Source organism: Tauraco erythrolophus, chromosome 8, assembly GCF_009769465.1.
Source record: "Tauraco erythrolophus isolate bTauEry1 chromosome 8, bTauEry1.pri, whole genome shotgun sequence".
Taxonomy (NCBI): Eukaryota; Metazoa; Chordata; class Aves; order Musophagiformes; family Musophagidae; genus Tauraco; species Tauraco erythrolophus.
Window position 1 is genome coordinate 13,779,169 of NC_141472.1, and position 12,253 is coordinate 13,791,421.

The window sequence follows — 12,253 nt, forward strand, 5'->3', positions numbered from 1 at the left end:
CTGTTTTACAGTGGGTAATCTTCCTTTTATTGTCAATACTGGGAAGATTTCCAAATATGACAATTTCTTTTTTTTTAAAAAAATGGATATTTGGCTGGCATCTCATGCAGAGGTAAGGGCCAGTATGAGATGAGATCATATGGTTTGGGCAGTCGCTTCAGCAAAGGGGTTGCTGACCTTGGGGAGAAACAGTATTAGCATTACCTGGAGTAAGCAATAAAGTAGAACTGTTAGACCAAAAAAAACAGCTAGTAAACTGTTCATTTAATCTGAAAAAAGTTTCTCAGAATGTAGACCTGTTGTGTTTTAACCCAGCTGGCAAGCAAACGCCATGCAGCTGCTCACTCACCCTCTCCCACCCTGGGAATGGGAGAGAGAATTTTAGGGGTTAACGTAAAGAGACTTGTGGTTTTCAATAAGAACAATTTAATAATTGAAATAAAATAAAATGAAAAATAATAATGATGGTAATAATAATAGAATATACAAACGAGTGATGCACAGTGCAGATGCACAGTGCAGTTGCTCACTACCTGCTGAGCAATGCCCAGCCCATCTCTGGCTCGCAATCCCAGAGCAGGAGAATCCTGAAACCGCAATGCCAGAAGAGAGCGAGTGAGCTTCATGGCCAACCTTCATCTATATACTGAGCATGACATTGCATGATGTGGAATATCCCGTTGGCCGGTTTGGGCCTAAACCCAAATCGTAAGCCAGGAATTGTAGTTCCATTGCTTGGCTATGCTCCCTCCCAGCTTCTTGTGCACCTGCATACTGACAAAACATTGGATGTTGAAAAGTCCTTGATTTCCTTAGCAAAAACTAAAGACATCAGTATGTAACCAACATTTTTCTCATACCAAATCCCTTACTAAATCCAAACACAGTGCTGTTCTAGCTGCTAAAAAGAAAATTAACTCTATCCCAGCCAAAACCAGGACAAGACCCTATTCCACAAAAATGAAATTAAAAGATCAGCTAGAGAGATAGGTACACACCTATTCTTAGCATAAGTAATAACGTAGGCACTGATTTACCGACAGGGCTAAAGGAACTGTAGCCACCCACTGCCTTCCCTGCCCTGTGTGACACATGCTCCTCCATCCTATGGTTTCGTTGCTGCCACACAGTTGTACAGCTGCCGCTCTGCCTCCCCATGTCTGCCAGACCATGCTGTACTTGGAGAGACACTGGCACGCGTTGCCCAGAGAGGTGATAGATGCCCCATCCCTGGAAACATTCAAGGCCTGGTTGGACGGGGCTCTGAGCAACCTGATCTAGTTGAAGATGTCCCTGCCTGCTGCAGGGGGGTTGGACTAGGTGACCTTCAAAGGTCTCTTCCCACCCAAGTTATTCTATGATACTTTCAAAAGAAGCAGCCATCTGATTAAATAAATGTTAATGAGTTGAGAAACAAACTCTCTGTGGAATGTCATTAATTCTCGCCTGAAAAATGGCATTACAAAGTATGAGCTGGTTAGGTGACTTGCCAAGTCTGCTCTGGAAATTTGTGGCAAAAGAAGGCAAAGAAGCCGAAGTCTCCACAGCTGTAATGAAGTCTGTGGCCTTAGGATAGTTTACAACAACTACCACTCAACCTGACTGTAGCCATAAGTCTTGGACAAAAGACTGTAATTGTTATTATTTTATATTTAGATGCTATCTTTCCTCTCTGCTATAAGTGCTGATCCCACCAGCCAGTTAATCAATTGTTGATTTTATGTTGAGTCATCATGTAGGTAATAGAGTTTGCATATATTTCATTTTCCACCAAAATTGTAATGTCATATTATCCTGCATGTAAGTGGACCATTGCTTTGTGGTTCATGATTAATCTTTTCCTATAAGAATGTAACTATTCACCTCTACCTTATATAAAATATACAAGATGGGCAGTAGTGAATATTTAGTATTTTTTCATAAAGACTATTAGCCTTTATAATACTACTTTGCTGTAGAAATGGCAACTGTGTATGTTCTGTACTTGAAAGCAAAATTGCAATGCTGGTGATTTAAATATAAATGAACAGATTTTTTTCAGGGGAACTGAAATGCATCTGTGTAAATAAAATATAGCATGTCTTCAGCAGTAGGCTGTTGACTCAATGTAATGCTTCTTTCCATGTCTCTATGGAAGGCTCCCTGATTTTGTGCTTAAAAATAAAGCACTGGAAAACTCCAAACAACATGCCTCTGCCCCTGTTTGTTTAAATGTCGAAGGATTAGTTTAACTTTGATTTTGTGACAACTGTCCCACTTCCAGATCTTTTTCAACATCGAGTAGTTCAGTTAAATACACTGATTGACTTAATCTGTACAGGCAGCAAGCATATTGGAAGTCCAGTGGAAGTCGGGGGTCTGAGATGTGTGCGTTTGTCTCACATATGATATACAGCGTTGATGTCCACAGAGTAATGAATCACAGAGTAATTTACCTTCCTAGCATTAATTATTGACTATTGGTATTTGGCAGTGGAAATCCTGACTGCTCGGCAGAAGAAAGCTGAGGAGCTGAAGAGACTGACGGACCTAGCCAGTCAGATGGCCGAAGCACAACTGTCTGAACTCAGGGCTGAGATTAAGGTCGGGCATTCACTTCTGCTTGGGTATTTTAGCTGTTTGCCTAAATGCCAGGAAAGAGCTGTCATGTTAACATGTCCAGGCTGTTCGTTCCTGCTTTGGGCCAAAGGGTAACTAGCTTTCCATGGAGAAAGCATGCCTTCTTAAAGTGTTACAGGTCCTCTGAGCAGTGTACAGACACTATCAGAGAAGCGTCAGCTATCCCCTCATAAGTGGAGCAGGGGAGGTTTTGCTGTTTGTGCATCATTTATCAGACCCAGTTAACAAGTAAACCAGAGAGCTTCAGGTTCAGTGATCAAATGCATATACTCTGATGAAATGACCCACTTCCCCAGTGTGGGAGTGATCCACTCATCACTGGGCTGTGAGACATGTAATTTGGTAAGGGTGGGAAAATACTTGGTTCTCCATAGAGATCCTGTGTATGGGGCAGGATCAAGAGCTTGCTGAGCCTTAAGGTGAACTTAAGATAAGTATTGATTGGTTTCTGTACCATCCATATAGTCTTTTGCTCAGAATGCAAATCACTGTTAACTTGGCTGTATTTTTGCAGCACTTTGTGAGTGAGCGGAAATATGATGAAGAGCTGGGCAGGTCTGCCCGATTTTCCTGTGATACAGAACAGCTGAAGACCCAAATTCAGCTCTGTGGAGAAAGTAAGTGCTGGTGATTTCTCACACCAAAGTTCTCGGAACATAGTGTTCCACATACCTGTTCAGGAAATGGCAGCATAAATAATGGCGTGTGTACTGCCAGTGTGCATGTGTGCAGCAAGCCTGACACGAATGGTGTATCTGGATGCAGCAGTCCTGCTGAACACACACAAGTCAACTTTGCAGTCAGCAAGACGTTAGACTCACTGTACATGTGCTGCGCAGTCCATCTGCATGTGCAGAGTGCCTTCTTTGTCAGAGGTTTCCAGGCATTACTCAGAGTGATTGGAGTTTTCCATCTAAACAGGATTTCCCAGTGGAAATAAAAGTCAGCTCTGGGGAACACTCAAATTTGGTAATTTATGAATGACTGGTAAATCGGAAGCTTCTCTGTGTGAGCATAACGTTATGAGACCAATTCAGATCTCTCTTGCTAGGAGAAGAGGTTCTCCAACCTTAGAACAGTATTCCCTGGGTTTTTCAGGAGATAAAGGTAGTCCCAAATGTTCCTGCTTCCAAATCATCCACCCTTCTGCTTGGAAATTCAGGTTCATTTTCTGCTCCAAGTGACAAGTCCCTGTTGCAAAATATGAGATAGCCTATTTCTCATCTCTGTCATGCTTTTTTTTCAAAAAAAAGTAAATGCTATAATGCTTTGCCCCAAACGTTACCCTGTCCCATGATATCCCACCAGTACCATCACTCAGGAGAAAAACCATTAACACAATACTGAGCTAGTGCATCTTGGCAGAAGGAAAACAATTTTGGGAAGCAAAATAGTTGTTGTTTTCAAGGAGTTACTAGAAACAGAAAAAAGAAAATACCACACAGTCTGCCAATACGATCTTCCATCTGCACAGCTGAAGAACTCACTCCTTTGAGGTGAAACCAGTTTAATTCATTAGACCGTTAAGAATTGCTTTTGCAGAACACTTTGAAGATCCATCTAACCCTGTATCCTCTCTCTCACTGAAGCCAACCCAGGATATTTCAAAGGCAGGCATAAGCTTCCCAGTAATGCATCTAATTGTCCACAGCCACCTCATAGACCCTGTTCATACCCTGAAGCTTAAGAGATTGAAAATTCTGTAAAGATTATCCTGACTAATATAACCACAGCTGCTATTGATACAACCATAGACTGTTTTTTTTAAACTCATTGAACTACTTTCCTAAATAACTTCCAGCTGCAGTTAATTCTGCAAGTTAATTATTTATACCTCATTTCAGTAAAGCATTACTTCAGCATAGTTTGATGCAGTCCTGTTGAAATCACATCAGTGAAGTCAAAAAACCAGCTATTAGCAGAGAAGCAGTGCCATCTTACAAATGATGGATAGTTCACGGGCTGTCTGAAGAACTTGGCTCTCATCCGCCCTCGGTGACCTTAGGTGACCAACTCGTGCTGTTGGCACGTCTTTGATAAGAGCTCTTCAGTGTAAAAGATGTTTCTGTTTGGAGCATCTCACAATGAGGCCCATACCCTTCTAGGGGCCGCAAGTACACCGCAGAGACTGTACCATGCCTATAGCTAAGAACAGCCACTGTTGAGGGCTTTAACAAAAGCAATAACCAAACCCACAGAGCTTGTGCGAAGGAAGGCATGTTCTAGCATGAGAAGAAGGTAGGCAGCATACACTCACAATGCAGGGCAGGAAGAAACAAAAGTCATTGGACTGACATATATCCAGAATACCCAATGGTGAGTTGTACCCTTTCCTTGTACATCTTTTTTGTTAAAAATACATTTAAAAGTACCTGGATTTTTATATGGGCTTCCATGTGCAGCAGTCTATTTCAGACAAGAAAGAGCAGTGGAATTCAGTGACAGCGGCCTTACTGAACTTAGGACAGAAAATTCAGTTCATTGTGCAGAAGATGGCATTGTTTTTCTGAAGAGGACACCTAGTGGGAGAAATAGGTGGTGTTGGCATAAGGAAGAGCCTCAAAAAACCTAACAGATGATGCTCAGTTGCTAAAATTATTCTGCATCTTCTTTCTCTCCACTAAAACTGGAAAAATAGAAGTAACTCTTAGATAAAACAACAGGCATCTCACTGAAGTGAGCCTCTGGTTTGTCATCTGTACTAGAAGGAAACAGGAAAATTCCATAATCAGAAAAATCAGAACAGCAAATGAAGAACTTCAGTAGCCTCAGAGTCCTCTTTGAGACTGCTTAGGGGCCATTGCACAGACGCAGGCAGCCTGAAGAGCTTGTGGAAGTGCAGAGAGGTAGGAATCAAGGATTTGTTTGGTGCACTTCACGTCCAGACATGGAAGTGGTTAAGAAATCAGACGGTCTTAAAATATTAAGAAGCAGGGATCATAAATATACTGAGATGAGCAACAGTGGTTCCTAATGGTGCTGACTGCCGCCATGATCTACATGACGTGGGATTAGTGCATTGCATTCAGTTCCAGTTTTTGTAGATATCCATGGTACAGAAGAACCTTTATTAACCATCTCCTTAGATTGGAATGAGCAATGGGCACTAGACTTTCCTTTTTGTTCTTCTTAAAAAGTATTTAGACATACTAAGGAAGCTTTCATGGCTGTTACCTGTGTTGTAGCTAGTACATATATAGACAGCAAACATCAGCCTCTTCAGCCTTCCAGGATCAAAGAATAATTTGGGATTGAATTTTGTCTATGGTGTCTGCAGGCACAACTTCCTTTGACCTCAAGCAATTGAGAGAGCTACTGGCATACCACTCACTTCCTTCCTGTCTTTCTTCCTTTGTTGCCTGAAGGCTCCTGATAGGAACATTATTGATAGGACAGCAGTGCGTGGGGCAGTCCTGATAGCACATGTGTTCAGCTCAACTGGTTAAAAGTTCGTAAGCAAACCAGTAGGTGCCAGGAATTTTGAGAAGCTTTCTTGGATGACCAAATTCTGGCCTTCTGCCAGGCTTCTCCCAGTTTTAGTGCAGTTCCACCCCACTGGCTCACGATGGCCTAATTCCAGCCCGGGTTATCTAGCTTACTTCAGTATCTAAAGTAAGGCTAGAATGATGCTACCAAAATTAACTGTAAACAGGGTAAGAATACAGCCTTATGTCTAGATGTTGATCATTTAACTGATAACACAGAGTACTTTTTTTACAGTTTCTCATCCAAAGAACAACTATTCCTCAAGAACACCATGTAGTTCAGTGCTGTCTTCAATGACCTCGCATGCAACAACTGGCAAGCAAAATACACACACACGAAAGTCCTCTACTAACGCCAAGAACTCTGACAATAAAACAGCCAGCACTAAAGTACAAAGTCATCTTTCTGCCAATGTTACAGAATCTTCTTCCCAAGGAATCCCAACAAATAAGCAGGTGAGAAACCAGTTATGAACAATTTCAGAAAAATATGCAGCATTGAAAATTGTTAATACAAAATCAAATACTGTTTTGCAGTCCATATATTTAATTAATACATTTTGAAAATGTGTAAGTGTATATTTTCCAGCTTCATTTTCAAGGCAGTGTGAACCCACAAGGCAGAAATACCAGAAATGCCATACCAGCCAAGACCGCCAACTGATGTTCAGAAGTGACTAGTGGCAGTTAATAGACTGAAAAAGAAAAACCCTCCATAACAGCTAATTGCCTTACGTGCTACAATGGAGAAACATTTATACCTGGTCTTTGACAAATGATCAGTTGACGTGCTGTTGAAGCATGATTATTAGATAGACTTTGGAAGTGGAATCTTACCGGCTTTAAAATTGTGTTATTTCAGAAGCCCTACAATACAACGTACAGTATTGTGCTATATTGATAGTTATCTCATTATAAGAACACCTTGGAATGTCCTTGTACCATTGTGCTTAGGTAAAACAGCCACTGAAGTTGGCCTGAATTTTGTCCCAGTAGGGATTTTAGGCTCAAGTAGGTGCCTGAAGGGAAACATAGGGGCGTTACGTAATGTCAGTGCATATATGGAATCAGCTGCCCTGGCAGTCTCACAAATAAAGCAATTCAGCCACTTCCCACTAGGGATCAAAGCTTCCTCTGAGCAAGATAACACAATGGACATCTCTCCCGCCCTGTGGATTCTTGACTTTAATTTACATGTGAATTTCTGTTCTTCCTGCAGTCTTACTGTAGTATTTATGCAACACTTTACTAGGAAAGATATCTTCATGATTTTGGAAAAAAAATCAGTCAGTATCAAGTTCTTCAGTACTTCTTAACTGCTGCTGTTGAGATGTCTGGTATTTCATCCCCTTTTCTGCATTCTCTTGAATCATGGCAGTTTTTAACTTGGCAGCAGCGATGAGCCTGCCAGCTGTATTTCCAGGCTACTCAGATGTAGCGTGTTACTCTTAGTTCAGTTTTTTTAAGTGTGATAAATAGAGAGCTCCAGCAACAATCAAAAGTGTATAGTATTTTCCCTCTCCTAGTTACACTGAAAATTTTATTCTGCAATTTTTGTTAATTCTGATTGCTGTATTTCTTGTCCTGTTGGAAGGATTCAGATAACCTAACAGTTACCCAATTTCTTTCTGGGTAGAATGGGCCTTCTAGCCAGAGACGAAGATTCAACCCCCAGCACCAAAACATCCGGCTCAATGGATCCATTAAGTCACAAGGTGCCAGTAATGAGGCAGATCAAAATAATCTAAAGAGCAGTTCCAAGTCTGAACACAGAAGACAGCAGCATAACAGCTTCAGATCTAAAAATAAAGGAGCTATGAAAAATCAAGAGCCATCCACAACTACAAGGACCACAGAGAATCCAACACATTCAGAAAAGACCCGACGAAAGCATCCTACACCAGACACCGCAGATCACAGGCCTTTCCAAGGCAGTGTTGGCAGGGTGTCACAATGCAACTTATGCCCTGCAAGGATGGAGGTCTCCGCTGACGCCACTGTTCTTTCAGTGCCCGCTGTGACTTTGGTGGCTTAAAATGCCAAGGTGACGGCAGGCAAAGAAATTCAATGTCTTCATTTTAGTTTCTTGCTTGACATGCTTGTTGGTGAAGAAAATAAGTCAGAACATAGTCATTTTAAATCTGTTGCTGCTTAAAACTTGTTGGTATCTTTATTACTAATTATCACAATTAATTCATACTTTCGGGGCTTTGCCAAATACATTCACAGTTATTTTGTCAAGACACTACAGAATCTTACCAAAGCAGCGTTTACTTCTTAGAAAATGAGTTCTAGATTGGAAAAATAAATTGCTAATGAAATTCATAATAGCAAAAACCTGTTGTAGATATGTGGTTATACCAGTCATCATTATTGGTTTTTAGAGCAGCCTGTGTTAGAAGGATCCCAGGAAGTCTGTATGCCGTGGTCTGCAATGAAATCAGATAATCCTGTAGAATTTTTCAGCAAATATCTATAACCCTCTTTCTTTCTGTGCGTGCATACATGTACATGCATGCACACTGTATACACAGAGAGTATTGTTATATACAAGAAGATTTGAAAAAGCAACACATTTGATTTTAGCTTATTATTCCATAATCTGAGATCTTTAAATTCAAGTATAAATTGTATTAAATGTATTGCATATTGGTATTTTTCATTGACAAACTATTTTTATGAGGCTGAGGAAAAATGCTCATTTCTTAAGTTTGGAATGTATATAGTCATGGCTATTCAGATGCATAGCACTATTCTTCATCCTTATCAGCCACTTTTCTATGACTAGTTGGATTTATTTTTTTGCATATAAAAAGTTGCAGGTGTTCTAGACTTGAATCCAAAATATTTTTCTATATTTTTTCTGTAGGAATCATCTGTCCATAATGAGAGCTAAGACTATTAAATCTGTTACAGCAACATGCAGCAGAATGTGGAGGTACATATTTAAGCAGATACTACATCCTTCGGAGTTTTCTATTAAAACAAAAATTTTACTTAGTCTTAATGTTCTGATACTGTATGTCAGAAAATCTGTTTCTTCCAGAAAATTAAAATCTTCTTTCTAAAATATTCTGGTGTTTGCTGCTTTGCAGTGCCTAACCTTTGTGATCTTACACAAATTTTATTTGCTTAATTCAACTGGTATCAGTGGGAGACTTTTCAGCTGAGTTTGGACTGGACTAGGCTTTTGCATTTAGCTAGATTCTAATGCCACAAGTGCAGGGAATGGAACCTCCCTATGAGAGCCCTCTCCATCCTGGACAGACTTGTAATATAAGTTATTGTTTAATATAGTAAGATGCCAGAATCCAGACCCGGCATCAAGCGAACTAGTAGCCTAAGTGTCAGAATGGGAAAGGTTTAAAAGGTCAGTAAGACTGCCTTCCCACTGAGGTCAGTAAGAGCAGGACAGTTGAGTGTCTTTAAAAGTGTATTCCTAGGTTATTGTTTGTTTTGTATTTTTGTTTGCTTTTTACCAATTTTCTAATTTCTGTCAGGTGACTGCACGCTTCCTTAGTACTGACTGGTTTACTTTTCCTCTGAGGCCCTTGAAAAATAATCTCAAAGTGTAGAGTGAGGTGTTTTCCTCACTCTGATAATTTTTGTTTCTCTGGATATCTGTACACAGTTTTCCACATGTGAATATTGGTAAAACCTGATTCTAAAAGGCAAATAACTCATCTTCATCTGGAAGGGTAGTGAAAAAAAAAATAAACATGCATAGGTAAACACTGGCTTTTTTAGCATTGCCAGTACTGCTTCTATCCTAGTTAATTACCTATTAGGCTTTTAAGCTGAATGTTTTGAGTAAATGGAACTGCAATTCCACAATCTGTGTTGTGCATACCCATCAGCTAGATAGCGTTTCAAGATTTATCTGCTGCCTTACAGTTTGACCTGTAACCTCACTGTAAGAGATGCAATTATAATTCCCATGTAGATATTACACAGGAATCTTATTATATTGTCCTTAGATAATTTGTGAAATTTATGTACGTTTGTTCTTGTAGCCACTCCTAAGAAAAATGAAATCTAACTTACCTATAATGACTTTTACTGCTTCCTTATAGCTTCTCCATTTGACAGGATTATTGACAGTTATTTTATTCCATAAGTCAGCTTCTCACAAGCAGGCTTCTGCAAATAAATAAAATCTGTAACATAAGTCATAACTCAGCACAACAGGACCACCTTGCACTCTTCAGTAGCAGCTAACCTTTGGTGTGCTGAAGGCTCAGTATGTAGCAGACCCAGGACTGACAGGCAAACACATTTTCTTTGATGAGAGATGCAAGCATGGATTCGGTTAGGCTGGGGAGAGGGCTGGTTCTGGGAATGCTGCAGTCTTAGCACACTAAGTGTGGTTCAGCATTGCAATATGCATTTTGGCTGCATAATGTGGCTGTGCTCTGAAGCGTAGATGTGTCAGAACGGTATCTTCATCTTTCGTTTCTTGTGTCTCTGCTTGGTATTGTATCTGCCAGTTTCTAGGAGTGCTTTACTGTTCACAATACTTGAAAGTAATCAGATGCTCTTGAGCCTATCTTCTTTTTCTATCTCCTAATTACAGAGCTGGCTACGGGTAACACTCGTTTAATGTAAGGGATTTGTATAGGGGTCAGTGAGGGAATTAAGGGTGGGACTAGGCTTGACTTTCAGGCCAGCCATCTTTTTTTAAAAAGTGCCCTAAATTTGCAAAGCAAATACAGCCGTTTGGCATCACTCAAACACAAACATGGAATTCCCACTGCACTTTGTGTGCTTTTTCAAAAGTGGAAACACGCCTTAAAGGGCAGTACTTTAAACCAGGTTGGATCTGTTTATCTTTTTCTATGTAAGATTAAACCCAGATTAAGGGCAGAAATTAGCAGAGTAAAGGACCAAATAGCAGTTGGAAAACTAAAAAGAGAAAGTAACACAGCCAAGGTATTTGGGAAATTTACATTATTTAGGTGTGTTTGGGGAAAAAAAGGGTTAAAAAAAAAAAATAATCACTTAACGTGTTTGAAAATGTCACCCTGAAAGAGAAACTAATAATTCTAAGGGAAAGGTTGATCTTGTAGCACTTTCCTGGACCCTGTTGTAGAGGAACATCTGGTGTGAGCTTGTATGAATGGCAGTTCTTACTGAGAGTGTTTCCCCATGTAGTGACTGGGCTGCACCACGATTTTATAAATCGGCTGCATTCTTCCTGTCAGTATTCTTGTGACTACAGCAGAGGCACCATGGGATCCAGAGGTCTCAAGTTCCAGTACCACTGCCAGTTACCCACGTGAGGATACAATAAAAGTTTGCCAGAAATTTGGGACAACACGCTATTGTATTATGGCAAACTACTAAAACAAACTGTACTAAAATGTTTGTGTTGTACCAGAGGCTGGAATTGAGTGGAGAGAGAGAGAGGAAAGGGGCAGCTTTGAAAGGGCCAAATCCTTAATGCAAACTCTGGGCACATTACACAGAAGGGCACAGACCCCATGAATTTGCAAAGTAATTTTCAGCCAAGAGTGATCAATTCTGGTATAAACAGCCAGATTTTTTTGGCAAGAAGAAAATTCTGTAAGAGATACCCAGAAAGCAGCAAAGGTCTGTAACATCAGCTGTACCCGTTTCTATTGCTTAACAGCTTTCAATAAAAGCTGTTGCCTAAAACAAATCTAGGTATTTGTGGGGCTTTATTACCACAGAATATTTACAGAGTTTTACTTCTAATCACACTTGGACTCTGTAACTGCAGCTAAGGGACAGACAGCTTCACTCCCAAGTTTTTGATGGCACAACTGGCCTCCTGTTTTTATCAGGTGAGAATTTGTCCTTTGTGGATTGGGAATAACTAAGTAGATGAAATCTGCTTACTCCTGGGTAATGTTAGTATTTCTTTTTAGCCATAGTAGGATTTGAACTACATAATGTTTATTATCTAAGCGATTTAATGTAGGCTGGTTTAAGTGTATTTTTCTGCTCTAGAAGAGCTGGTAGGGAAATAACTGAAATAGTTTGAAAGAAAAAAAAAAAGGTGGCTTTGGTATTTCCATGGCTCTTCAGCTAAAAACAAGCCTGATGAAAACTCTCCCTGAGGATCAGTGGTAACATGTGCCTGTCACATGAAATAATGTCTACTCACTTACATCAAGTACAAACGAGTG

General features: G+C 40.1%; 1 protein-coding gene across 1 annotated transcript in view; it reads left to right on the plus strand.

The window, feature by feature from the left end:
• The window catches only part of SPATS2L (spermatogenesis associated serine rich 2 like), a 30,608-nt gene extending 22,443 nt beyond the window's left edge, over positions 1–8,165 (plus strand). The window contains 4 exon segments of the mRNA XM_086615678.1: positions 2,474–2,583; positions 3,134–3,236; positions 6,340–6,560; positions 7,741–8,165. Coding sequence (XP_086471804.1) covers positions 2,474–2,583; positions 3,134–3,236; positions 6,340–6,560; positions 7,741–8,139 — 833 coding nt within the window. The 3' untranslated portion in view covers positions 8,140–8,165.
• The last annotated feature ends 4,088 nt before the right edge of the window (positions 8,166–12,253 follow it).